Source organism: Malurus melanocephalus, unplaced genomic scaffold (genome assembly GCF_030028575.1).
Source record: "Malurus melanocephalus ecotype Western Australia unplaced genomic scaffold, MMel_1.1 scaffold_78, whole genome shotgun sequence".
NCBI classification, from domain to species: domain Eukaryota; kingdom Metazoa; phylum Chordata; class Aves; order Passeriformes; family Maluridae; genus Malurus; species Malurus melanocephalus.
The window spans coordinates 1,446,196-1,474,016 of record NW_026623310.1 but is presented as its reverse complement, the minus strand read 5'-3'; the positions used below and the strand labels follow the sequence as shown (position 1 = coordinate 1,474,016).

General features: G+C 40.7%; 1 protein-coding gene across 1 annotated transcript; it reads right to left on the bottom strand.

The window, feature by feature from the left end:
• Positions 1 to 695: 695 nt before the first annotated feature.
• On the bottom strand, positions 696 to 17,981 carry SERPINE3 (serpin family E member 3). Its single transcript, XM_057367398.1, has 8 exons — positions 17,723 to 17,981; positions 13,436 to 13,663; positions 11,995 to 12,192; positions 8,571 to 8,769; positions 7,428 to 7,528; positions 5,293 to 5,379; positions 3,252 to 3,335; positions 696 to 1,234 (listed from the first exon to the last, which is right to left on the bottom strand). The coding sequence occupies exons 1-8, from the start codon at positions 17,979 to 17,981 to the stop codon at positions 1,194 to 1,196; spliced, it is 1,197 nt and encodes a 398-aa protein (XP_057223381.1). The 3' UTR covers positions 696 to 1,193.
• Positions 17,982 to 27,821: the final 9,840 nt, after the last annotated feature.

The window sequence follows — 27,821 nt, the reverse complement described above, 5'->3', positions numbered from 1 at the left end:
TTCTAGGTCAGACGGTTTTTAGTGTTTACAAGTGCAGGATCAGCCAGAGGGTGCTGCTGTCTGGACACGCAATATCAYTGATTGCCTTACTGGCCATGTCTTTCAGCTCTGCTGGATGCTCTGAATATCTGGAAAACTTTGTTTGATTCAACAGGAGCTGAATAAAGTAGTCCTCTCTGATGTTTTTCTTAGGAGTCAGTGGTTTGCAGTCTTCACCCAAAATCTTTATGGGCCTTGGTTTCTGATGCTTGTGCCATAAGTTGCTGAATGCTCACCATATCCCGGCTTTTGTCAGGATGTGGACGTTTTTCTTGATGCCATTAGTCTCATTCAGTGTTCTTCAGATATGTCTACTCTGCATTGTGTATGTTTCAAAAAAACTACCTTTATTTGCAATAATATTTATTTGGTCACTGACTGGGTGTTTCTGCTTCTTACCTTCTCTSTCTGGAATGGGCTGCCCTGGGAAGTGGTGGAGTCACCATCCCTGGAAGTGCTCAAAAAGTGTGTAGATTTGGTTCTTTGAGGACTTTGTTTAATGGTGGGCTTGATGGTGCTGGATAAATGGTTGGACTCTATGATCTTAGAGGTATTTTCCAACCTTAATAATTCTATGGTTCTGTGTCAGTTTTGAAACAGGCTTTCTGTTTCAAACTTGATTTTCTTTTCACAGCACATTGCTGCTTGCTTGTTACCTTTCTATAGCAGCTGGATTATAACTGTCTGAGGTCAGACTGAATTTCAATTTTACTCTTAAGGTTTTGCCTTCAGGAGAGGGAAATATAATCATGCTTGAAAAATAACATATCACAAAACTTTTTTGTGGGTTGCTTTCATTCAGATGACCTGCATACTCAGCAACACTCAATCTGACTTTAGCCATGATGAAATTGAGAAGTAGCTGTTGGCCCATATTGTTAAACATTTAGGAAGTTAAATCTGTTTTTCACAGGTGTTTGTTTGGTTACTGTCTTTGCTGTATTTGTGGTGCTGATGATTCCTAAACCGCTCTTAAGTTTCAACAGTGTCTACAGTGTAATAAAGTATTGGAGGATTTAACGCTCCCTTATTCTTGGGGAAGTGATACTACTTAAAACAGTGTTTTAATAAATAAATACAATGTAGCCTTAAATTTCCTTGGAGGAAAGCTCATTACAGGTAGAACAGCTGTCAGTGTATGCATTTAGTGCTTGTTATGAAGGATTTGTAACTCTTCCTATAAAGAGTACTGAACCTGTAAATGAAAACAATATTAACATAATTTCAATTTGGGGTCACATTTTCAAAGTGCACTACAGTTTACATACATAAGCATGGATTTAGCGGATCTTAGAATCATTCATTGCTTGTATGGGAAAACTGACTGAAATTGCGTGCTTCTCTTGAAGGAATTAAAACATTTCTGTATTAAAAACACCTTTTCCAAAATAGTTGGGAGCCCATACCAGAAATCAAAATCTTGAAACCTATGCTGAGCAAAACAGAACCTAAGTTCATTGCTTTGTGTTCATATTTTAGTTACAGAAGAGAATGAAATGACTGCCTCAGATTAACTGGATTTATGGTTGGTTGGTTGTATTGCAGTTAYCTTGCCTGTCCTTCAAAGGGAATATGCTCAAACCTGAAAATCAGATTAAAAAACTTCGAACTTTTTCAATTATTTTGAGCAGAACTATACTATTTTAAGTTATGGAAAACATATTTCTGCTATTAGTAGAAAATGGATGCAATGAACACTTTTGGTCTGCATAAAGATTCATTATGAACTTTATGGGCACTGAAATTTTAAGCACTTCTAGAAAAGTGGATGAAAAATGTCTTATCCTTTCTAGTTTTTCATACCTCAAAAYCTTGAGTCACCAAGTCTAAGCAAAGAAAATAACTGAATGTTTTCACTTTTTGCATTTAAAAGCTTGAATTACAGAAATGAAATTTTGAATTTATTCAAGGTATGTATTTTATGCTTCACATAAAAATCCTATTTTACAATCTGATTTCATTCCTCTTTATATAATTTCTACTTATATATGTATATATTAAATTGACCATCTTATTCACCAAAATTAATTTGTTTTTAATTCTTAAGAGTCTGTGGTTCAGGTTTCATCGGTGAACCTATTAATGCCTTTTTATCTCAATATTCTGCCTTTGCCAAGTAAAATACTTTTATTCATTGACTAGTAACAATTGCCAAAGTATATTTATAACAAAATCCCCACTGAGGTAGTAATTTTCTCTTGGGGTGCTTTCAGTATGGTCAAAATTTAAGATACGGGTTTTTAAAGTAAAATGTTACATACACAGATATTCACTGACTAAGGGAACAGTGTGTGTTGCTTGGAAGCAGATAAGGAAAATTATTCGTGTCCTCATGCTAGGCCCCAGTGTTTTGCTGAACCCTATAAATGTCTGTATGTTCCTTGAGAATCTAATGGCTGTGACCCCAGTTATGAGAGAAATTTGGTGGTTTGAATGACTTTTAGGAAAATACTTCAGATACAAAATTACTGCATTGTTAAGAATGGTAAGGGTTGTTGGAGATTGGCCTGGTGCTTCAGAGTAGCAAATGCCTGCTAAATTATGTGTAATACAATTCTTAATTATTGCCAACAAGCTACAGGATATTTTCTTTTGCCAGAGAATCTGTCATAACTTAATGCGATTGGACATCTGAAATGAAATTAATAAACCAGTTCTGAAGCTAAACTGATGCTTCACTATGACATGCTCTGCCATTCTATTTGGGGTTTTGTATAGTTTTTATTTGGGGAATAGGGGAGGTAATTTGCAAGAAATGAGTTAACAGTTGCAAAGAAACATGCACTTTTTGGCAGAAATCTCTTTGCTATCAGTATAGGCATGAATAAATTTCACTTTTGAGGGAAGATTTCTATTTTAACTACTTCAAATGTTAAGCTAGCTGATCCAGCCTGTTTGTAATTTGAGTTACCCTGTGGAGATCAGTTTCTGATGCTGGAGCATTTAGCATCTGTGAGATCTTTCTAATGCCTGTAATTTTGGTAGAATTTTTTTAAGCACATACTACACGTCCAAAGAAGAGGCTAATCCAGCTTCCTAGACGTCTATGATTATTATACATTCTTTTAAAGAAAATTAAACTCTATGCTTTAAAACACCAAATCCCTCTGTTTCCATGGTTGTTGAAGTTTTCTGGACTGAAGAATGGTGTGCTGTTTGATTTCAGAGCTATTAGTGAGGGATTCTGCTCCTGAATAGCAGAGCATGCATACCTGTATTAACTTGTCTCAGGAAAAACGTGAAAGGTCGATCTGCTTTGAAAATAGGCGTTCGAGATCTTTTTAGTAAGACCATTGCTGTAATGCAACAAAGAAAACATCAATAAAATGAAACTATTTTCTTTTCTGGAAAGTGCTCTCAARCTCTGATGGTAAGTACCTTGACTTTTGAGTTGCTCCTCTGCTTTAAGACTAAAACAGTAATTTTATCCAACAGTGAAATTAGTCTGGCTGAATTAACAAGTCAGGAGTTGTGAGACTACATGCAGATGATTTGTCATATTTTGATGCTGAAGTGAGTCTATCTGGCATTGGATCTCAAAGCTAAYTTTTGTTGTCATAACATCCCTAACTCTGCTGAAGTCACACCATGCTATTTCTTTACCTGTTAGCCAATTCCTAGCTATGCTGTTCTGGTGAAAAAGATAAGCGAGTCACAAATATAGTTGCTTATCCAATTGGGAGACAAGGAGCAGAGAAATATCTATGCCATCCTGGAGTTCCTCTTGTCAGAGCTCTCAACAAAACTTTAAGTATCCTCACCTCAGTTTATGACTCTTTCCTCTCTTTGGGTTGTGGGTTAATTATTAAATTAAATAAAGGGGTTTTAAGAATGGCTCAGCTATTAATAAAATACATTTTATTCAATTAGATTCTTCCTTGTACCTATATAGWATTAACGCATTGTCAAGAAACTCCAATACTAAATGCACCAGATTTGGGTTATTTTTWTAACAGTTAAAACAATGGAATTACTTTGAAAATTCAAGTAAGACACTGTAAAACTAGTTTRAGACCTGTAAAAATATGTGCCTGGTTTCAAGTCATCATGTGATTAGATCCAGAACTTTTGAAGTGAACAAACACAATTGCACTTTTMAAAATCTGCTTGCTAGCTTGGTCTGACTGGAGTTAAGGGATGTTTTGGCATTGGTTTTAACAGGATAAAGGTCTATTCCTCTTAGTCTTTGGTATGTAACTGAAGCCATTTGAAAGCTTTTAATTTTTGTCAGGTTTACCAGAAAGTTATTAAAAATGTTACTGCCCCAATTGTGCTTTAAATTGTTACAAATGTTAAAACTGTGTCGCTCAGCAAAAGGTTACCTTAGTTATGTCAGATGTTCTCTGTACACAAACAATATGTATGTGTGTCTTATTGAGAGTTGTTTGTGGAGGAATACTGAATACACCCATTCAGGTGTGCTCAGGTTCCTTTTGGCATTGCCACTGTGGGATGTTTGAGTGAGGGATGTGTGCCAGGTCAGGCACCACAGTGAGGTACACTGCCACGCTGTCTCTACATGGCTCTTGATTTCCTTCCTGGAAGCAAGGAGCAGTGGTAGAATGCCCAGATCCCCASCCAAGACCACCAGCATTTGTGATGTGGAGCACATCTATCATTGGCACAACCCAGGGAAGCAGAAAGGTGAGATGTGGTTAATGGTGACTGAGTAATTTACTSACTGTGTAGTCCATAGCTGAGGTTTTACTGTGAATCTCCTGCTCACTTAATCCCAGCTGCTCAAGGGGAAATTACCTGCTAGCAGAAGCTACTGCACATGGAAGTCATGCTTCAAAGCATGTAAGAATCAAGCTCGTCTGTATAAAACTTGCCCATCATTACCTTTAATGCTATCAAAGAGATTGTCCTCAAATCCCATGACAGTACAGGAACTATAAATAAAGTTTTCCTAACTTTTTTTTTTTTTGTTATTTGTTTTTTCTGATCTGAGCAAAGTGGTAATTTAATCAACAGAAAAATAAGTGATATACTTTCTCAAACTGGATTTTGTCTGGACTGACAAAGTTGGGGTTTTTTTTTCATTTGAGCTCTTACACGTTAGTCAGACATCAAAATTAAAAGTTTTTGTGAACAATTACAGAGGTAAAATGGAAGTTTGTTAAATAAAAAAGTGTAAGTTAGGCATATATGGAAATGCTACCATGCTTGTTTTGTTTTAAATAAAAGACTAGTAGTTGGTTTTGTTGTTGGTAAACTCCAGAAGTGAGAACTTTGTCTGTATATGTGATTTACCTGTAGYTCCTGATGCTTTTGTACCATCTTCYGTCAGTTCAATCTCTGCTTTGTGAATAACTTCTGAAATGTAAAGGTTATCTTGTTCTGCAAAAAACCCAAAATTAGTAAGTTAGTTTCTGCCTTTCATTATGAGTATACTTTTTAAAAATAATTAGAATGCTTTTTACCTTTTTTCCCCCGCAGACTCTAGGGATCACATAACTTCCCAGTGTATAGGTAATAGTGGATTTAATGCTGAMTGGGGGTTACTAGTTTGAGAGGTTTCCAGGTTGTGGTGGAAGGCAAGGTTACATGGTGGGAATAGAAACTTTAATTAACAGAGTGAGGGCAACTGAAGAACCATTGGAAGGGAACTTGGAGMAAAAATGCTCTTCAGGAAGAGACAATGGGACTGTGACATTAATTCTATTCTAAGATTCATTTTACGTCAGAAAGATACTGGGGAGAGTGTCACAAGGCTGCTTCTCTCCAGCTGACTGCAGAGGGCAGAAAGTGGGAGTTGAGAAGTTTTTTCTTTCTTTTCTGAATTGAAGGATCAAGTTCAACATGTAGGTGAAATCAAAGAAATGCTAAAAGAGCATTTTACCTATTTCCGTCTGAATTTTGCCCAGTCAAAAAAACTGGGATGGAAGAAAGCAGGGCAAAACTAGTGAGAGGCAGAATTTTYAAAATCAGATAAATCTTACACATTTTTGAGGGAAAAAATAGAAGCTTTCAGGTATAAAGAAGCTATTCTAGGTCTGAAATGATGCAAGATATTTGTTTGCTGAATGTGATCGGAGTGTAAATATTCGGAAGATTATGACTTCTGCTTCATATGGAAGAGGAAATGAAAACTTACCTGCTTTTTTCCAATGATATCAATTGTTTAAGTAAAAGATTAATTTTTCCTTATAAACTCTGCCTTATGCAACTCTTACGCCACCTAGAACCCTATTCCTAGGACACAGTGGTGCAAGAGCAYGGCTGAAAAGGGCCTCAACATACCTATTGTTCCAAAACCCTTCCAGGGCAGGATCACATACTTCTATGAGCCTTATCCTGTATGCCAAAAGCCAGGATAAGTTGAGTTGTGAACATAGGGCAGAAGCTGCTAAATGATAATGATGATTTAATTTATTTCTCCAAAGTATTTATCTTATTTAAATAAATATTAACTTTATAAAATGCATCCTTTTGTACTTTATCAGTATGTTAACATTTGTTTGCAATAAGCGAAACATCAATGAGCAGTAACAAATTATTTTAATGTGCATTCTATGTGCAGTCTGAGATCTGTATTGCTATAGAACATTGCTATGTTCAATTTTAAAAGAGGCATATAAAATTCCCTGAGTAATGTGTTTTCTGAGGTTCATTCCATGGAAGCAACTTTTCTGTAAAAGCAGGTTTGTCTGAAATGGAGCAATTTCATTTACTCACATGCACAAGAATGTGAGCTGTTTGCTGGGCAGCTACCACTCCAAGTCTTTACTGTGAACAGAAATACCTAAAGGTGATTTTTTTTTTTTTATTTTTTTCTGGAAGTAGTAAAAAAAATTTTTTTTTGATCCTTTTTTTTTTTTTTGTATTTAATTTTAAATGGGGACCTATTTTCTAAGGAACAGAAGTGGTTCAGGCTTCCAAACCCAAGAATTTAATCATGACACCAGTATTTTAGCAAAGGAAAAGTATAGCTTTGTCTACTGGTCTCTGGATTAGSAAGACAATATAGCCTGGGCCTCTACTAATATTGTTTGTGGTGACAGGAGTTAAAATACAGACTACTTGTACCAGCATCCCTAACTGTTATRTAACTGTTTAAAAATAAAAATAGGAATGCATGTTGTACTAAAGAATCCTAMATTTCTGAATAAACTTTTTTTTGCAGGCCTATACTGTCATGACAATTTTAAAGAGATTAAAAAAGAGATGAAAAAAAAAAAGTTAAAGGCCAAAACCAAATATGTCCTTTTCAGGTTCCTCTTTCCTACAAAACAGTTCAAATTACAATTGCAGTTGAGTGTGAATTGTGTTTTAGAGTTTCACAGGGAAGTACAATCAATTCAGACCCAGCTCTAATGCATCATTCAAATGTAAAATTCTACAACTGTGGGGTCAAGGGTCGTTTTGTACTCAGTCAAACCTCTTACCTGAAATGCCTTTAAAATTAGCAGTCATGGGATCAAATGCATCTCTAATTCCCAGGGCAGAAAAAACTGTCTTCAGGTCAAAAAGGCTTTGAATACTGAACCTGAAATKAATATGATGCACTTTATATAAGTACAAGATTTGTAGAATGTTGTAGAATTAAAAGGCATAATAAATGCAATTTATTTCAAGCCTTTTCATTTCATCTGTCTCTTCCTGTGTGTGCCCAGTGCATTGTCTGATTGTTATTTGCAGAAATGCAGCTCATCTTCACCTGAAGACATTAACAGAAGGAATCCCTTGCCACCCTCTGTTGTAATCAGATTGCTACTAAATCTTGACATGTGAATTCTGCGTTTTCCCAAAGTGTTCTTTTTCTAATACTCTGTTTAGCTGTAGCAAATGGCCCTTTGAAACGTTTCCCAAAAATTAGCATGAAGAAAACAAATAAACATCAATGTACAAACTGGTTTTCAGTCCTCGTTAAAGTGATGAATGCTGTAGGAGGTGTGTAATGAAGCCCTTCTGTGCTGATCCATACAATAGATACAGCCACACGAGGCCTTCTCCTTCTAATTCTTCCTGCTATGCMATTTTATTGGAGTAGGTGATGGAAAATACCTCCAGCATGAGTGTTTGCCAAAACAACAGCTGTCTAAAATGGAAAAGGGGTGACTGAAACCTGCTTTGTGCATGGAAAGATGGTTGTGACTCCTGGAGTGGGCACAAGCTCTTTGTCCAGTGCTTTTTTGGTACTCTGACAAGTTTTAAAAATACAAAACCTTGTCTTTATGAGGTTATATGTTTATTCTTCCTTAAACAAAGAGAAAAATGAGTGTGGGAAAAGTCCAGCAACATTTCTCTGTTTTGGATCTTTAAAGGGTTTATATCCCCAAAAAAATTTAAGTAAAAGCTGTAGGATCAGCTAGCGTACTTGGGTTTTTTTAAAACATAACCAGAAAGTCTTGTCATTCGTGGCTCACCTTTTTGTCGTTTAAGAAAGGGTTAGAACATCTCTGATCATGTGATGAATAATGAAACCAAAAGCATACCTTTTGATTTTGCCCACACAGTGCTCGTGTCAGCACTGTCACATGGAATCCTGACAACTGAAGTAGCAAATCCATTCTGCTAACATTGCTTACCTAGGCAGAAAAATGTCCATCTTTGTTCTCTTCAAGCTGTTGGCCCAGAGGGTTATGGTTTTGGCAGAAAGGTGAGACTCAATCTGGGACAGAGGTGTTCTTTTGTGGCTAGGAAGCACTAGGAACATGCTGAGTTTCTCCCCCAGGTAGGGTAACTCGACCRCGCTGAAAGCCTCCAGAGCTGCAGTCTGGAACTGGCCTGTGGGTGGGCAATGAGAGATCTTATTTCATCATTCAAGTGGGGAAAAAAAAAATCCCTGAACCCACAACCCTTGCTGGGGTCAGCAGACAATTCAGAGCAGCTGTGGTGGTATGTAGGGAGTGGTCTCCAGCACCTGGGCTTCTGAAGCCAGCTCTGGTTGCTGTTAACRCACACCGGTCCCATCTGAACAGAGCTGGGTGTGTCAGAGACAGAGATACGGTGGCAGAGCAATGCTCTGCCAGTAGTACCAATAGTACCTGAAGCACCACCTCAACAGAGCATGGATATTTTATTGCTTTCTCTCATTGTAGCTCTTCTCCTCGCTCAAAGTTTTTGGATAAAACCCCCCAAAACTACCAATGCAATGACAGCAACTCTGACTCTTCCCATAAATATGTTSTTTGAATAAACTTAGAGTTTTAATAACATTTTTCACTAAAATTATATTACAATAGATAGGAATTACAAAAATAAAATGCAATGTCCTACTTCATTTATTGAAAYCTTCTTTGGCTCATTTTTCCATCTTTATTACCTTTAAAAATCAATTTTAGCCTTATTTCAAGAAACAAATAGTTCTATTATACAAGAGATAGTATATGCTTATTTAAGCATGAACTATTTACTTATTTTTGAAACAAATCGTGTTTAAGTGCCAAATTTATAATTTTTGAAAATCTAGGCACAAAGACCTATAAAAATTAGATAAATGTCATAAGAAGTAGTCTCAAAAGTAAAAGCTGGAGAGCTTCCAAACTTGCATTAATTTTACAGCTATTTGTAACAGCCATTTAAAAGCACCATTTTCACCCCATATTGCAAAGAACAGTTAATCCAGGCCTTTCTCATGGACTCTGTTATACAGTAGAACAGATTCGGCTGTCAAAATTTTGCTTCCTTATTTTTTCACTTGAGAATCCAATAAGTTGCATTTCTGGAGCACTCAGCAATACTTAGWGGCTGGGAGTTAAATACAACTTAACTACAAGGCCCAAGTGAAATTCTTACTGCCTTTGCAGTATATTGAATCTASTCCTTCTTCACCCAGCTGTAGCAGCTGTGTTTTCAAGGGTAGGTGCTCACACTCTTTGAGTCAGGGGTTGTAAATAACTGTGTATGGGTAGCTTGTGTTCATAATATCTGTATTTTTGGCAATAAATGCATAGCTATAGGATGTCTCTAATGTTTAGCATAGAGTGTTAGTTTTGAACATGTGGACTAGTTAGGATTCATTAAGTGTTGATTATTCTGCTAGATTAAATTTCAGGCTCTTAGATGAGCCCTCCTGCCTTGCAACGTGGAGTGAAAATTGCTCTTAAAACCATCTCCCAGCATGTGGATGATTTTCTGGGGAAAAATRTTCTGGTTTCTAATGGGAAACAAGGAAGAAGTATATCTTCCCTGCACTGGACATGAGGGGTTTAATTTGTGGGCATGCTGGTGTTTTGAAGTCAGCACATTCTGCACAAAGGTTATACAGTCCTTACTTATCAATTAGAAAGAAAATCAAAGACTAGATTGAGTCAGAATATTTAGTGTTCCTTGYTTGAACTGATTTTGAGAATCCTGTAAGGATTACACATATGCTAAATTAGAATTCAAATGCCATTAACAAATTGCGTGTAAAAATGAACATGTAAAATAGCTGTGATGTTTAGGAAGCTTGTGTAAACGGTGATGTTGACGTTTTCTTACAGCACTTTTTCTTGTCCCCAGGCTGGTTTGTTCTGCGTGGCGGTGTTAAAAGGATAAACAATGCTGTAAATTCTGCAATTGATAACAGGCCACAGCTTATCGTTCTCACTCTGTGTTTTGGATCCTGGTGGGAGACAGCTGCTATCATTTAATCATGAGGGAAAGTTATCTCAGTCCTCTGTTTAGTTGTACTGAGCCAGTCTTTCGCATTATTTTTAAACTGATTTGTTTGAAATGTTTCTGGCTTTTTTTTTGTGACAGATTGAATTGGCTCTATCAAATCTGACAATCAGCAAATTTTAAATGATCCCTTTTATTTTGGCTTTCCTCAAAAGTCTCTCCAGCTGCAGAGAGCTCACGTGTTTCTGGCTACATGACAGGTAAACCAAGTATTTTACCGAACTTTCCTTTTCTGTGCAAAAATTAGCTACCTACTTAAGGAAATTGAGAGAAAGCTTGGTGACTTGCAGTTACATTTAGGAGTAAATATCAAAGCTGAAGAGGAACTATTTAACTTAGGCATAAAGCAGGAACGATGTTAAGAGAAACGAATTTGTCTTGAAAAAAATTTTACCCRAGTGCAGTTTTGAAATTTAGAGTAGGAGGGAAAGGAACTTTTCATATTTTGAAAGAGATTGTATAGCTAGCTGGCAGAATTCCTGGTGGTAGAAAACTAAGCCTGCAGCATGAGTCCTTCTGTCAGCAACCCACATAGATCAAGCCTTTGAAAGTAGCCTACACTGCATTCATATATTATACAAATAAAAGTTTGACCTATATTTATGCTGTTTTAAGAACATGCTGAGATCATCCACTGATTTAGTTTAAGTGACATAAGAGTTTATCTCATTTTTCTTGCAGCATTTGTCCCTGAAGATTTGCAATTTTACCCTGAAGCCTTGGAGACAGGCTGTGACTAGATCTACAGGTCTGCAGTGCTGGTGCTCCTAACTAGACTGTGCTCCCTCTGGTGCTCACACATTCAAGGGACAGTGACTAAGCTGAGGGGCCAGGAAATTTCTTACTCACCCAACAAATCAAATAGTTAGGGGCTTGATTTAATTTTAGCTTTAATTGCCCCTCTGTCATGGGGTCAGATGTGCTTCCCACATTCCCCCTTCCTATCCAGCTTTATTTAACCAGCTCTGTAATGTTGTAAAAAACTTTGCATACTGCAGTACCCTCAGTTTCTTGCCTTWCTTTTCCTGTCCTGTTATATTGTTCCTTTTGATTGTTTCCTACAGCTGACAAGTTTGTTATGGAGTACTGGGAGCTGTTGGTCTGTGAGGGATGGGATAGGAACATCAGATATTTTAGGAACCATTTTGAACCCAGGATCTGTTTCATGATTGCCTGGGATTATGAGGAGTCAATTTGGTCACCCGTGGTGGTCTCTTCATTTGATGGGACTTCTTCTGAGACTTTTCCAAGCTGGGAAAATAATACATCTTAGGGTGGTGTCTGTGGGAATTGAATAAATTTGCTCTACATTGTACAATATATCAAATAGGGATCAAGGACAGTTACCGTAGTTAACTTCAGCTGTGTGATGCATGGTAGGCACTTTCAGGGTTGAGCCCTCTGCTGTGGTGAAAGGCAACATCTGGGTATCCACAAAGGAAAACCTCTTTTGCCACATGCTTCTGAAGTACAGGGTGCTCACCAGGGTGACCTGGCTGAGTGGCGACCCAGCGCTCTCCAGTGTCATCCCACGCACATCCCCATCTGCAGGGAAGAGAGACAGGGAAAGGAACACACGCAGTCCTACTTACCCAGGCCTATAGACCAGRTCCATGTGACTAAATAAAGCAAGCTGAGACCACTCTCCATCCCGATGGCCAAGAGGCACAACTCACAAGGCACTGCTCACCCTCTACATTCCCCTCCCCACCTGCACATGGCCCTCACTGAGGTTTGTTGGTCTATGCTCTCTGCAGAGCTGAGTTTGAGCTGGTCAATATTGAGGGCCAAAGTTGTGCCAGGACAGCGCAGATGAGTGCCCAGCAACATGCTCTGGCCTAACTGGTTTYCTAGCTTCAATATGCCCTCATCTATCTCAGAGCGGTTCACTCTTAGCATCAATATGACCCTCATGGAAAGGGTCATAATTTCAGACCACTTCATGAAGCACCTAAGTCAGCTGAAGCCTATATCCTACCTCTCCCCATCTCCTGTTTATCTGGGAGTTKAACTGACCCTGCTTTGGGTATCTCCAAGATTTCTGAAAGAGTGATCTGCTCTTAACTCATTGATGCTTGTGCGAGCACTGCAATATGAACTCCTATTTAGTACCTCCTTGTAGAGCAAAACTCTTCTGTCATGGGCCTGGATCACTTCTTACTGTCATTTTTTGGGTTTTATTTCGACAGTAGCTTTCATGTGTGTATTTAACATGACCTCACATGATGATGGCCAAATTACCATTCACATAAGTTGATGGGGCAATCAGGGATTGATTTGCTCTGTTGCTTCTAACAACTTTTAAATTTATTTTTGTTTTCATTAACACAGAATTTAGTTTCACTACACTCTTGCTTATGTGGCAAGTAAATTCTTTTTATTTCCCATTCTGACTTTTTTAGCTATGAGTCTGACTGCTGAGCTTATGGCCCTGTGTGTTCCCCATAGCACCATGAAAGCATTCAGTGCCATTAATACAGTCCAAGGGGAATTTTGGCTGCTCCTCATTAAAACTGAGCACACTGCAAAGGATTGCCATTTTAAGAGCTAGAGCAACAAGGCTAAGTGGTTACCAGCTTGACATTGCTGACAGATTTAGACTTATTCCTGCTCTTTCTTCACATTAGAAATGAGTATTAACACATGAATGAGGTTTCCTGGCTTTCAGCCTTTGTTTGGACAACACAGATTGTGGCAAAAAACTGTATACTTGGCTAAATGCAATTTCTCTCATTACTCTGTTTTACATTTCAATCATGTGCAGCCATTCTTGTGGCCCACACGTTACCTGCCATGTCAGTGGGGATCCATTCCTGCGTGTGGGTTGTGTTGGGGTTGGTGAGGTTGGATTGCTGCAGGCTGCTGTTGGYGCAGCGAGCAGCGCGAGCAGCGAAGGCGAGTGAGAGCTGGATGCCTGCGTCCACAGAGAGGGAGCATCCCAACTGAACCACTGTGCCTTGGCTGGAGTTAGTCCCTCCTTCATCCACCATGGGCGGGAAATCCTGCACGCTCTGGTCTGCCAGGCAAGAGGAAGAAACTGCAGTTATTATGCTGAGGTTGAGGATAGCAGAGATGACCCTGGGGCCCCATGGTCTCAGTGCCAGTGCTGACTCTGGTGTCTGATTGTCAAAGCTCTGTGACAACTGGAGCACCCTCGACTCCATGGAGTAGCACTGTCAAGTGCTGCTGTCTTGGGCAGTGATGCACAGGGCGTTGGGCAGCTCTCCTCATGTGTCTGTGGAAACCGCTCCAGTGAAGWTGTGTCAAGTGGCTGATCTCACATCAGGCTCACCGCTCTATGCAGACACAGCTCTTACCGGTTCATAAGATGTTAATTCTTTCTTCAGGCACTTTCTGAGTTCCTGTCAGTGAGATCTGGCACCTCTGGCCATGACTGGTTGTGTTGTCAATGCCTCAAGACCGTTATCTCCTTCTCCTGATAYTATCCACCTCCCAGGAAAGGCATTTCCCTGTCAGCCCCTATGCCACCCTTAGCCCTTAGGTGTTGTTTGATTTCTTCAAGGATGGTGTCCCAAACTGGCCCAGTATTGYTAATGAGCCCTGGCAATCCTAAGCTAAGCTGATAGGTTGCTTCATGTGTTACAAGTGACTCTTTCATTTATACAGTTCACAACGGTAAGTTGTTTTTTTGTTTTTTTTTTTTAATAGATACAATTATATTTCTCATTCAATATTAATTTTTTTCAATTCCTARGATCCCTCAGATCCTTTCCTAAAACCCCTATTCTTTGATTCATGGCTCCTCAACTCGAATGACTGATTATTCCTTCTAAATGCATAATTTTGCACTCATCCTTACTGAATTGAGCCCTTTTCACACATTCCTCTGATTTTCCAGGATCCTTTTAAATACTGTTCCAGTCTTCCAAAATGCTTATGCAGTTACAAGTTCAATGTCATTCCAAAATTAAAGGATGTATTCTCTAGTTTGCTGTCTGCTAATGAAAATAGTTGACTGGTGCCCTGGTCTCCTGTTTCTGGAAAGCTCAGAGTAGTTCAACAGTGGTGGCTTCTGTGATGATTGTAAGGTTGAGGTGTGGGGCCAGATGTGTGGGCCCAGAAGGAACCTGAGTCCTGCAAGTCAAATCTCAAACTTCCTGTGCTTGTGGTTCAGCCCCTTTCATATCTCTCTTGTGTTTTGGAAGAGTCCTGCTTACATCTGGATAATAAAATCTTGTTTAGATTGCTACTTGCCTTTAAAACATTTTCAGCAGGTTCCTCCTTCTGTAACTAAGTTTTCCATGAGGACTGGGGAGTGTCTTGAGCACTTTTCTTCAGCCAGACATATCTGTGGGACCACCAGGACCTTTCCTATTTCCCCACCTAGTGCACCAAGTTCTGTGTGAAACCTCAGTAGCTCACAGTAGCACAAGAATCACTGGCCCCCATCCCCAAAGAGGGAGTTAGTATTGTGTCCCTCGTTTCTGTACTTGGCTCAGGTGCTCTCCTGCCTTGGTTGGAAACCCTGGAGTGCCCTGGGCAGCTCACAGGTGTCTGACCCACCATGGTCATCGCTGAGCTCACACTTAKGGGCTGGTTAGAAATCTTTGCTTTAAGAGATGCCTTAGGAAATGGGAGTGATCATTCAGATTCTCTCACCTGTGGATGTAGGCAGAGCTGGAGGGAAGTCAGACAGGGCTGCCACCTGGAACATGGGGGTTTTGGGGCTGAAAACCGGAGAAGCAAATCCCACCTGGACCAACCTGTCCTAAGCTGATCACGTCAAAAGTCTCAAGTCAAGGGCAGGATTGCCATGAGCCCCCAGCTACCAGACAAGTMATCAGGAGACTTTTACTGCATTGATTCATATCCTTCATGGGCTAAATRAAAGTTTTAATTCCTCAGTTTCTACCACCTGAGAATCCAGTGTGTGTTTACTAATCTAATAGTTATGCTTTAATAAGCTCCAGGAAGACTAATAACCTATGGGAAGTTTGGTATTAAAATTTAGATCTATTCCTCTTTAAGGGATCAAATATTGAACTCCTTGAACAGATGTCTAGAAAGCTGACACAGTCTGAGGTGTTAAGTATTATTCTTTTGTGTTTTGTGTTAGTGTGGGAGCACTTGGCGAGCTCTCTGGAAGATGAGAGAAGTCAAGATGGTAAAGTGGAAGCAGATGTGGATGTGAGGAGTGGTATCCCAAGCTTATTACTTCAGCACAGTGCTTACTAACCAAATTCCTGAATTCTTCCTTGGATGACAGCTCAAAATTGCTTTAAAATACYCTATTGTTAATTAAATAACACAGCAAGGACAAAGCATTTTAAAGCATGTCATTTTGTCTGTGCTGTCTAGAGCTACATCCCATTATACATTGTTTTTCTTAGCACTAGAATAAAGATGAACAAACYTTCCAAACATTGAAAGAAGATTACAAGTGCATGTAAGAGCAGCTTCTCTGTGAGCAGTGAATGAACCATAAATGTTTTCATTGTTTTCAGCCTGCTGAGGTTTTAACTTCATCCTTCATTATTGTTTAGGGTAGACCAACAGAAACATTAATCCAAACATCCTCAGGAAGAAAGGAATTTTATCATATATGAATACTTATACAATTTGGGTTTATTCATCTTATAGGAAATTTCAGTCAAGTATTTATTTATTTGGTTTAGACCATTTGAGGAAGTGGTTTCCTTCCCCATTACTGGAAATAATCTGTTTTAACCAGTAGCAATAGATCCATGCTACTTTATTTTCACATTCATGCATTAATATTACTGAAAGCCAAAGCTCATGTGGCTTATGCCACAGACAGCTAAAACAGATAAAATATCTGCTTGCTATGATGTGCCACATGAGAAGAAGAGAGCATGAAAGAGCCAGCAGGTCATTAACAACCTCTGCACTTCTCTTTGTTGTATTTTCTGTGGAGATCTGTGCTTGAATTCACTTTGAAATGTTATTCTTGATCGTCCTTTCATAATAACTGAGCCCCTTATGGCCAGAAGTGTCAAGCAAGGTATAATCCTTGGATGAATTAATGTTGTTTAGGAAATGAATTTACAGAAAYAGGAATCCTGTAGGCAAGGCTTCCTTATATCAGCTGCTCGTAATATAGAGGCACTGTCCCTGCATCAGTTCATGTGGCTGTATCTGCACCGCTCAGCCAGAGCCAGCTCTTACTGCTGTGCTGGGTCTGAATATGAATGCTGCACAGGATGGTGGTGGGGACTGAGACAGGTTACACCACAGGACAGTGAAATTACTGTGGGCTTTAGCCTTCATTCCTTGAAAGTAAATTTTATGCTGAGAAATAGCAGTGTTATCTCTGTACATAACTCTTGTATGTAAGCTGCAAATTTTGAAGATGAGGCAGTCATCTGCTTTTCATAAACATTCTGCCCATAATGTAAAATAGTTTTTGACATGTGATTTGAGATGGTAGGATAATCCAGAACTAAAATGAAAACAGCATCCTCAAATTCAGCTGACTTAATGCTGGATTTAAAGACATCTGTCTTTCTCATATCCGTTCCAAATTCCCAGTGAGTTTTATATTTTATCCTGCTTTCAGGGAAAGATGCAATTGCACCATCCATCTGTCAGTGTATATCTCTGTCTGCCAGTCTCCTTCTGATAACTCTTCATCTTTTCGGCCAGTTGTAATAACATTAGAAATGTCTTAAAGATAATTCAGCTTCTACAGGTTTTATAAAATACATTGGTGGGATAGGTGAGAAAACAACTGTCCTCTGCCTGGTACCTCTTTGCAGAGCACACAAAGAACAGGACACAGTGGACACCATGCACCTTTGGAAAACCTGGAGCAATTCTGCTGCTCATGGAAGTAGCTTTTTTAGATGTATCTGTGTTTTGTGTCATAAGAGGGTAACTACAGATTCAGAGACAGCGGAATAATAACCTGTGTATCAACCACTCCCTTGAGTTGCCTTTGTCCATCTGATACCTGTCTATCAAAGATGGAGAAAACTACATCTTGCAGTGAGATAGAAAGCAGAAGTTTAGTATGATGTGTGCTAATCCTGGCACCTTAGTTAAGATGGCAATTTAATACAAAATGTAAGACAGTAAGTATTTTTAAGTGCATTACCATGAATGCTGTATCCTAGGGCATCTTGCAGCTCTGTGAAGGTATTTCCTCGAGCTCCAAACTGCAGCAGCTCCAAAGAAACAGCCACACTTGCTGGAGAGATTACCAGATTGGTTTTGTTCTCTGCCTCGGACACATGCCGGTAGAGACTGATGGCAAATTCAGTCTTCAGCTCTTTCAGCTCATCATAGGAGATGCAGCTCCCTTTGGTCAAGCAGCAAGCAGACAGGATAAATGCACAGAATAAAATGGGCAACATGAAGGCAAGCTGGGAAGTGTCCACCAGCTAATCACACCTGCAATTAATGTCATAGATATATTTAGAAAAGCAATAGGCTGAGCTGGCAGAAGAACATTTCATCAGTGTTGAGATATCACTTGCAATAGTAATGAGCACTGTTAAAATACTTGTCCATATCTACTCAGTAGCTATACTCATAAAAATAAAACCCAAGAAAATTAATATATATGGACATGCTGATGACTCTGTTGACTAACAAGAACTGAATTTTCCAGCTTGCTGTACCATATGAGATGGTTGGTCATTACAGAGTGTGGAAACACACAGCCCCTGGCTTAAGAATCASCTACCTGCATACATGATGGGACACCTCAGTGCAGTCTCCCTGCTGCTGAGCACCCACAACTCCTTTCTGTCCCCAGCAGAAAGTGGGTCAGCACTCCCAGAAGAAAGGCCACCCCTCATAAGGTATCAAAATTTAATTGGAGGCTCCAGGGTGGGCTTTAGATCCAAGTTTGCAAAAGGCTGGCTTCAAATTTCCCTCCCAGATATTTCTTCTATGAAATTTATCCCAGCAAAAGAAAAGATTGTATTTTCAAAAAGCCCCAGTGCTTGCAGCACAAAATCACCGCATCAGATTTTTATGGGAAATCAAAGACTGGTCAATGTTCTATTAAGAGACACTTAGATTCACATTTAAAGGAATAATGCTAAAATGACAGAATAGTTTTCCTTACAGAATTTCACCTTTTGAAGATACTATTCAAGTATATTTTAAAAATTATTGCTCCTTCTTTCAGCTCAGGATTTCCTACAAATCTTTCTCCATGCCCTTTGCTCTAGAGAGCACCTCTAATGCTTCGTATTTACTCACAGTTAGCTCTGTTAAATTGTCTTGCCTTTCTGTGTCCTTCTGGGTGCCTGAATGGAAGCTGCCTATGAAGGTCTTGTCTCCTTCTTTAATAGGTAGTGGAGTAAAGACTAAGTCATGAGACTGCATTTAAAGGGATAGTCAGTGATCAGAGTCTCTGTCGGCGATGTCTGTACCACTCTGTCCAAATTCCTGTAGGCTACAAGCTCTATGGAGAGCCAGGCAAAGCAGCATGCCACTGACCAGCAAATCCAAGGCAAGGAACAAAAAGGTACACATGGAGATAGAGTCAGCAACTTCTTTGCGAGCCCTGCTCGAGCCTCATGAGACTTGTGACCTGCTGGTACCGAGCAAGGCATCTCCTATCTCTCTTTCCACCCCCCTCCTTCTTTTATATGAATTCCATTGATTCCTCTGCCACAAAGGGGAAGAGAAAGGGCTCTCTGTGTACCAGGCACACAGCTATTTTTTTACCCCCACTTTGAAACCTTATTCAGAAATCCCATGCAATTAAAATGTCTTTATTTTCTTTTCTTTTTTTTTTTTTTTTTTAATGCCATCCGAAATAGTAAGATTTTCTTTCACTCTTTAGTTTCCAGAGGGAAAGAAACAACAAAGTGGTGCTCTTGAAGGAGAGCGAATGAGGAAGGGGCTGCTTTGGATGGATCAGAAGCATGAGAGCTGTGGTTGTGACTGCTTTAAAAGAAGTTGCTGCTTCTTTTATGTGATGGGATCAAATCCTGCACATCATAATCACGGGTTCAGCCTCCCAGTTTACCAGTGGCATCTAAGGGAAGCAAGGTTGTGCTTAAAAATTAATGTTAAACTGCAGCTTGTTGGTTTTCCCAGAGTCCAACCTTGTGTATACACTTGGCTATTTCACAACATACRTGCTTGCTTCAAGTGGGAAAGAAGACATTGGGAAAAAGGTCATTGCAGTCAAGAATTAGTTTAGGTGCTGCTGTTTCACTCTTAGCAGGGAAGGACCAGCCACATAATGGAATTAGAATCCAAATGAGAATGAAGCAATGGGCCTCTTTTATTCTACTCTTCTGCTGTTCCTCTCCTTCTGCTGTTTTGAGAATATGCCAGAATAGATGAAGATATTGGGGTCTGTTTCAGGATCCTGGGATTCAGAGTGCAAGAACTGATGGAGCGCAAGAGCTTGGTCAGTCCCAGTCTAGTACAACAGGCAGAAATGTAGATTTCAATGGCAGTACCTTCATGCTGAAAATTACATTTGGGCTTAAGGGTTTGGCTTAAGGACCTCTCTGCTGAAGTTATCATTAACAATTTCYGCTGGAGGGGAGATGTATTCAGAGGATTGGAACAGAGGTCACTAGTGATTTCTCAAAACGTTCAGAGCTGTCAATGGATAAATTAACTCTGACCACTGGGGAGGACAGTACAGCTGGATTTGATGTGGTGTTCCCAGAGGCTCTGGGCCTGAAAAGACATTTCCTCTGTGCCCTGCTTGATACTCTCCTGTGGATTTATTAAGATTTAAAAGAAGKTTGGGGAGCCCCTGAAGGTTTTAGGCATTACCATCAAAAATAACATCCAATTCCCACTTTGCAAAAATGTTGGTATTCAGATTTTGGGTATGTATTTATGGAAAACATAACTGAAAATGGGACCTGGTATAAATGTTGTGTAAGACAGCATAGTTTCAGTGGGAAAGGGAAAAAAGAGTTATGGATTTTGTCTCATCACAAAAGAGAATTAGAAATTGTGGTATTTGTTTCAAATCTTCCTTCCCTRTAACTGTTTTAGGAAAGGAAAGCTGTGGAGGTATCTTAGCAGCAAAAACAGTGTTTGCAGACAAGCAGAGAGGACTTAAGAAAACTGAAAATGGATCGACACTGTTCAAAGAAGCCATGGGGAATAAGAAATGTACTTTACATATAATAAATAGGAAAGAAATCCATTGGTGAATGATGAGAAAGATAGGAGGCAGTGGAGTAAGAAAGAAGCAAGCATCAGTGAATCTAGCTGAGGCTAAAACATTAAGTAATAGAATGTTGGGGGAAGGTTACGAACATTTATCACAGTCAAGGTCAGAACCAAAATTCTCATGCCTGTTCAATCTAGCAGACTAAGCTGAAAGTTTCTCTGCGCCAGATTGGGATCCACAGTTAAGAACCGGTTCTCCAAGGAGAAGCTAGTGCCACATCAGGGTGAGTCTGAAAACTGAGGTTGCCAAATGAGTCCAGGCAGCCAGGAACTGAGCTGTCCAAGTGAGAAAAGGTCAGGGGGGCTGCAAATCAAATAGGTGAATTGCAGAGATTCCTTGTCAGAAATAGAGGGGTCTTGGACCTACTGCAGTGTTAGAATTGGGGTGCTGTTGAGAAAGGGAATTTCTGTCTCCTTTAAGGATCTTTTCTTTCAGAGTCTTCATACCTACCTGTGTCCTAGTTTAGGCATCACAGACTTCTTTGGCTCTTAATCTGGCTCTGCATCACAAGATACTGAGGAAAGCACTGATAAACTTTCTGGCAATCATTTTGTTTTTAAGATGCTGAAAATGCATTTTAAAAGGCACGCAATAGACTGGTCCCCAAGATTGCACTTCACAGTCAGAAAGGGGCAGAGTTAGCATCTGTATTTTGAGAAGTGCTTCTTCACACTGAGATAACTTAGACTGACTGTGAGGGAAGTGAGGAAAGTCACAAACACAGCAAAACACAGCACAGGAGTGCGTGGGTAGGATTCTGGAGCACCGAGAGCTGTGTCTTTGTGGAGCTCCTCTGAGCTTCTGCAGAAGCAGCCCTGAGAGCTTCACAGGGAGCCCAACCTCTCTGTTCCCTCACTGAGCAGAGAAAACCACCCCTCTTTGAGAAGGAAGACAGCAAAGAGCTTCCTGATGTGTGAACACCTCCCCAAACAGGGAGCCAAAGCGGTGGAAAGCACTGGAAAGGAGCCATAAGGGGTGTCTGCTCTCCACAATGGATTAGATCATGTCTGTGTCTGCAGTGTGCCTGTGCTGTTACTGCACAGCCCCTCAGTGTCCCCCTGTGTGACYGTGGTGCTGGGTAAGGGGGCAGACCGGTGAAACAGCCCCTACTACTCAGCGCTGTGTCACCACAGGAGGCTCTGCAATGTCTGGGGTGAAAAATGTGCYGAAGTGGAAAAGAAAGATGAGGGGAAAAGAAAGAGTCAGAGGCAGCTGTCCTCCAGGATTTCATCTTCAAGGTCTTCATGGGCCAGGCTCTCAGGTACAGGAGTAAATGCAAACCATCGGCACAAACGTGGGTCCTCAAGCAAATGAAGAGCTGCTGGGGGACTCTGGGCTGAGAAACTCCTCCAGGACAGGGAGCTCCATGGCTRAGGGAAACAGACTCAGGGTTGAACCTCCATGGTGGTGGCATTAGGGATGAAGGTCAGGAATTTGCTAGCCCTGGAAGCAACCAGCAGTCACAGGACTGAAATGAGAAACCAGCGGGAAAGGTACAGACTGCATGGACACTATTGGCAGTGAAAGATTTCTTTGGACACTTCCCCAAATCAGTTGTTTTATCACAGAAGACTGGAGTTTTCCCTGATTTATCTGTTTTGAGAAAACTGAGCCCTAGTTTGGTATGGCTGCTGAGAGGAAAGGGAGAGCCATTCTGCTTTGGGTTCTGGCCACTTTGTGCTTCTGCTGCATGGACTTTACACAGGGATCTGGAGCAGAATTTGGCCCAGGGAAAGGCTGGAAGAGAAAAAGATGAGAGAACCAGCAGGAAGCAGGTTTTCCTCTGCAGAACCCCCTTGTTTGCTTTTCTGTGTCAGGTCAGTCTCCTGCAGCCTTCCTTCCACTATAGCACAACCCCGTTATCCGCAGGCTACTGCACATTTACCCCTTTACAAAGGAGAACAGAATTTAACCTTCTATCTGCATCTCCCTTCTGTGTGCCAGCTCTCTGTAACATCTGGGGAAATTTAATCGGGTCCAAACCAGCTTCCTTCCTGCTTACATGTCTCCTCCAGGAGAGAGTCTGCACTGCAGGACACTGGCACATTTGCTCAGTCAGGAAGGTGGTTCTCTTGAACGTCAGGATAAGAAAAATTGGTGTAATCATTTAATACAGAGCTTATCCTGTGGGGAGGCTGTTGGCTCTGGAGTTACAAAACACCCAGCTGAGCAAATTTAAGTGATTTTTTTTATTGCCATCCACATGCCATGGAAAAACCAACACTGCCTCTGCCTCCCACTGGGGTGWCAGGACAAAATCTGGCTCCTCAAAGGTTGACCACTTTAGTGGATGGTTTCCAAAGAAGAAATCCATCTACTCAGCAAGATGTTGTGGTTTGAGCAGATGAGCTTGGTGCCAGTGCCTGGCCAGCCTGGACCTGCTAGGGAATCCCACAATGGATCTCCATTCTGCTTCCCTCACACCTTCCTGGCCAGCTCCAAGTTGAAAGCAGCACTGTTAGCAGCAATAAAGTCTTTTAGCARCCTCCACAGAGGATGCAGTCTCCCTGTCCAGGCTGGCTGTAACCAAACTGTGCAGCACTTGGTTCCCAGTCCTCTTCAACCCCTGTGGATCTAAAACATGAATATAACATTTTGGTACTATACTTTTCCTATACCTCTAATGCTTCAAGTGGAATAACAAAGTARTGGTTGCACAGTATCACCCTGGGAATCAGTGCTTCTTGCCCTGCAAGATGCCCCAAGGACACCCTTGGAGGATGGGTTGATGATGAAGGACTGAGTGGGATCCAGGCTTGGGCCTGGCTTTGCCATGGGGGCTTTTGAGATGAGTCTGGGAATAAATGAGACCTGGGCTTTTCCCAGGGCAGTTGTGAAGACAGCTAGTGACCAAAAACTGAGCCAGCCAGTAAGTTAAGAACTGGTGAGAGAAAGTGGTGCTGGGGTTAAGTGTCAAGTTTGCAGGGGGGCTGTTCCTAATGTGTCAGGTGATGTGTTCTGTGGTAGGAAGAATAGTGCCTTTCTCCAGTGTGAAGAAAAGCAAACAGGATTTCCACTTCCACTGGATGAGGTTAATGCCATAATGCTGATGAAGTGACAGGTATTTACACATTCAGAAGCGCAGGCTGAATAGGAGCTCAGATCAAACAGTTTTCTAGCTGGCAGTGACCGTTCTCATTATATACTTTTAATAGACAAAATTCAAAAAGGGCTGAGAAACTTCTTTTTGTTTTCAGGTTGWTGAAGTACATTTGAAATTTAAAAAGAAAAAAGAAAAAAAAAAAGAAAAAAGGAAGAAAAGCTGATTGAGAAAAGGCTCAAGGTTTTGCACATCCTTGTTGTAATGCAATAGTTGTCCTGTACATATTTCATAGGGAAGACAGCTTAAGGAGCACCATGAAAATGATCCATGTGGTCCAGAGAGATAATCTCACTGTGTATATATTTTCTGCAGTGTTATATGAGGATCTTAGCAGTAAAGCCTCTTCCCTGTGCACTCTGAATGTATGATAGGAGCCCTCCTCTGYGCACAGCTGACCTGGGAGGGCTGCTGTCACAGATCAGCTACTTAGCTGACTGCAGTGGCTCAGAGTGCTGCATCACCAYGTTCAGAGTTCACTTGCCAGTCTGTGAAATGCCACCTCTGCCCCCAGATGTCACCCTTTCRGTATCTGCAGATTTAAAATGCTTCTGAGGTAAAAGTCAGTAGCCTGCATGGGGCCCAGTGGAGATTCACACTCAGACAAGACACACCAGTGCACCAAAGCAGGAGTGGAAAGCAGCACTGCCRCAGCATATTTTCCTCCCAGATGACTCCATGAACTGACTAATTAAATGCATTTGCTGTTGACATGGAATACAAAGTAAATTAAAAGCTGATACACCCAAATGCTTGTCTAACTGTCTATCAGGGTCTCTTACAGCGCCAAGAGAATGATGCCAAGTAAATGACACAGGAAGAGGTACTCCTGTGAGCATGCTGCCAGCTGAAGTTTCTGCTGTTGATCTGACTGAAATGACAGGGAACCAAATAGAAGATGAAAACATAAAGATGTTTATGGATTTGCAGTGCTGACTTCCTATAAGAAGTCTGGTTTTCAGAAAGAGGGGTTTGGTTGAGTAGGCAGGACAGTTGAGATCAAATGGGAACTTACAGCATGAATAACATGGAAGAACATGGCTTTGCAAAGGCCACCCCAGCTTGTGATGTGCCCCTGAGCTGGCAGGGAAGAAAGGGTGGGTGGATGTTTCCATGTCCCTTTKCTAACAGGGCAAAACAAAAAACCTTTATTCTTTGAGAGCTGATCTGCTCGCGCAGCTTACTCCCCACTTCAGGTTATAATCCCTTTTGGTGACATCACAGGTACTGCTGAGGCCGCCAAGGTGATGTCACAATCAGGAGCTTATGGCTGTAAATGGGGAGTAAGTCACAAGAACAGATGACCTCAAAATAAGCTAATATCCTGTTTTTATATAATTGTCCCCAATACTTATATAAATGTGCCAGTAACAAGAAATAAGAAAGAAAAAAGGCCCAGTGGTCTATCAGCATGTGTGAAGGCRTGTGTAAATCTGACGTTTCTCCCAGACCTTTAGACCTTTTATTAGGATATCTTGCCTTTAAAAATCTTTCTCCTATCAGCTCATCTTTCTAAATCAACCTCAGGATCCTTCTTTATWTAAAGAGAAAAGAAGAAATGTTGTCTGTATTTTGACATGTCCAATAACCACATACATGTTTAGGCATAGCAAAGCATCTCAACCAAATACAATCTACATTTTAGTGTCACAAATGTGTTAAGTAATTTGACTATATAAGAACATAAAAATGTGTCTTTCCTGTGAAGCCCTATGGGCTCCATGAGGAGTACCATAGAATGGGTATATATATGAAACTATCTAATTATCACCTGCTGTATTCTTAAGATAAATAAGAACCAATGAAATGGAAAACTAGGCAYGATTGTATCACAGGAAAGCTTTATTGCAGCTATAAAAATGATATTTTATAAGCTGAACTAAATTCTTTGAAGTCGGAAATAATGTTCAGAATCTCTCAAGCACTTTTTTGTAGATGTCTTGTCTCCACGGTGCTGCAGGTTGATTATTTTCCATGGTCAAGTACTTATTACCTTTTCTTCTGGAAAATTTTTAATGGATTCTTTTGCTTTGATAGGAAAAGAAGAACGTTTAAATGCCTCTAAGGGTAAATTATTTCACATCAACACTTTCAAGCACGAAGACTGGATCTTCAGTAGGTTTTTACATTATGCAAGCAGACATTTAAGATACTTAATACTTTCTAACCTCTAGTGCCCTTTTTGCACAGAGACAGGCAGTCAGCAGGGATTAATCTGATCCTAATTAACCACAAACTCTTCTGATATTTGGTCACTGCACAGTAGCATGCTGCCAGGTACACAGAGGTAAACTGATCTGGATTATCTGCCGGTGTATGTGCTTCATGGAGGGAGGTCTGTGCTCCGTGTTGTGGGTGAGCTCCGGGCAGATTCAGCATCAAACCTGCAGTGGGGAGACTGCTGAACAAAGCTGCAGCTGCAGAGAAAGGGGGAAGCACTAATTAGAAGGCTCTTCTTAATGGCTTTCTATCAAGATTTCCCTCTCATAGATGGCATTTATTGCTGTGGCACCCTTCCAGACCAGACACCTTGCTCTCCACCCTCCCCTGATGCAGGTGTCGCAAACACAAYGGAAGCTCCAGTTGAAGTTTATTGAACAAGCCCTCTCATTGAGTCGTCAGGTCCATAAAGAGCCCCCTTGCTTTCTAAACTCCTCCTCAGAGAGAATCTGGGTGCAGATGGATGCACTCTTTGCCCCACACTTTATGTTTAAATGATTATATAGGTGTAATCGAATCTTTATGTGACTTTGGATGGCAGGATTAAGAAAGGGAAACMAAATATATTTATATGAATAGAAGACATTATTTATTTTATTGATGGTGACAATTACAATTATTAAAGTCCTTAATCAGAATGATTTAGTGTACAGTACAGATTGTTGTAACTACTAGTGTAGTACACTATTGATTGAAGCAATATTGAAACAGCAATATTAAAGCGAGTGAAACAATTAAGTAGAGATTGATGTTCCTCACCCATACCAACCAATCCTCTTCCACTCAGCCTTGAGAATTAACTTTGAGGGGATTTCCCAGTCAAGGGAGGAGTCTTCACACTCCTAKACAGGGTGTATTAGTAGTGCCTGCCATTAAAAAGTGGAATTTCAGTCCCACAGGAACAGGTGCACCCTCTGAGCTGCTGGTGTTGGGAGGTGACGGTGCTCCACTCTGTCAGGGTTGATCCATCCTCTGCTAAGGCAACAGAGAAAACTGAGGACATGAGGGGGCAGGGAAACCTTGCTGCAGAGCCAGAAGAATTCCTACCTAGTGCTAATGGTGGGTGCTCACAGCTCTGGCTCTWGATCTCCCTGACAATGGCATGGCCAGCCCAGCACCTGAATAGGGATCCACAACACTAAAATAAATTTTTTTTCTGGGAAAGACAGACAGGAGTTGCTGCCTGCAGGCTTTTCACAGACCCTCAGCTCTGTGGGACCACGGCTTCTGAAATGTTTGTGATGGTCWCCAGGCCTTATGCATCAGATCCAGGCAGGCTGATAGGATCACCCTTATGGCTCAGGGAARCAACTTTAACATTGAATTTTTTATTCTGAAAGGATGCAAATGTTCATATAGATGTCAAAAAGGAGGAAACAGCAGAACAAAAATCAGGAAAAAGAATGTCCCAGAAGTGGGATCCTGAAAATTGACTTGCTAGTTAATTAGCTAACTAAGGAAGTTAGCTACTAAAGAAGAAGCTAATACAAGACAAATTCACGAAGGAGCTATATGGACTTAGTTTAGATAAAGTGGTGGCCAGGACACCTGCAGTCCTCTGAGCACAGTGGGACTCACTGCTTGGGGTTTACCTTTGTTCAGACTGCTCCAAAGACTGGAGCCCAAAGCCAGGCCAGGCCATGGCAGGAGGCAAGCACATACTCACATGAACAAGTGGTGGTTTCCAGTGTGGTTTGTTTACTTTCCAAGTTC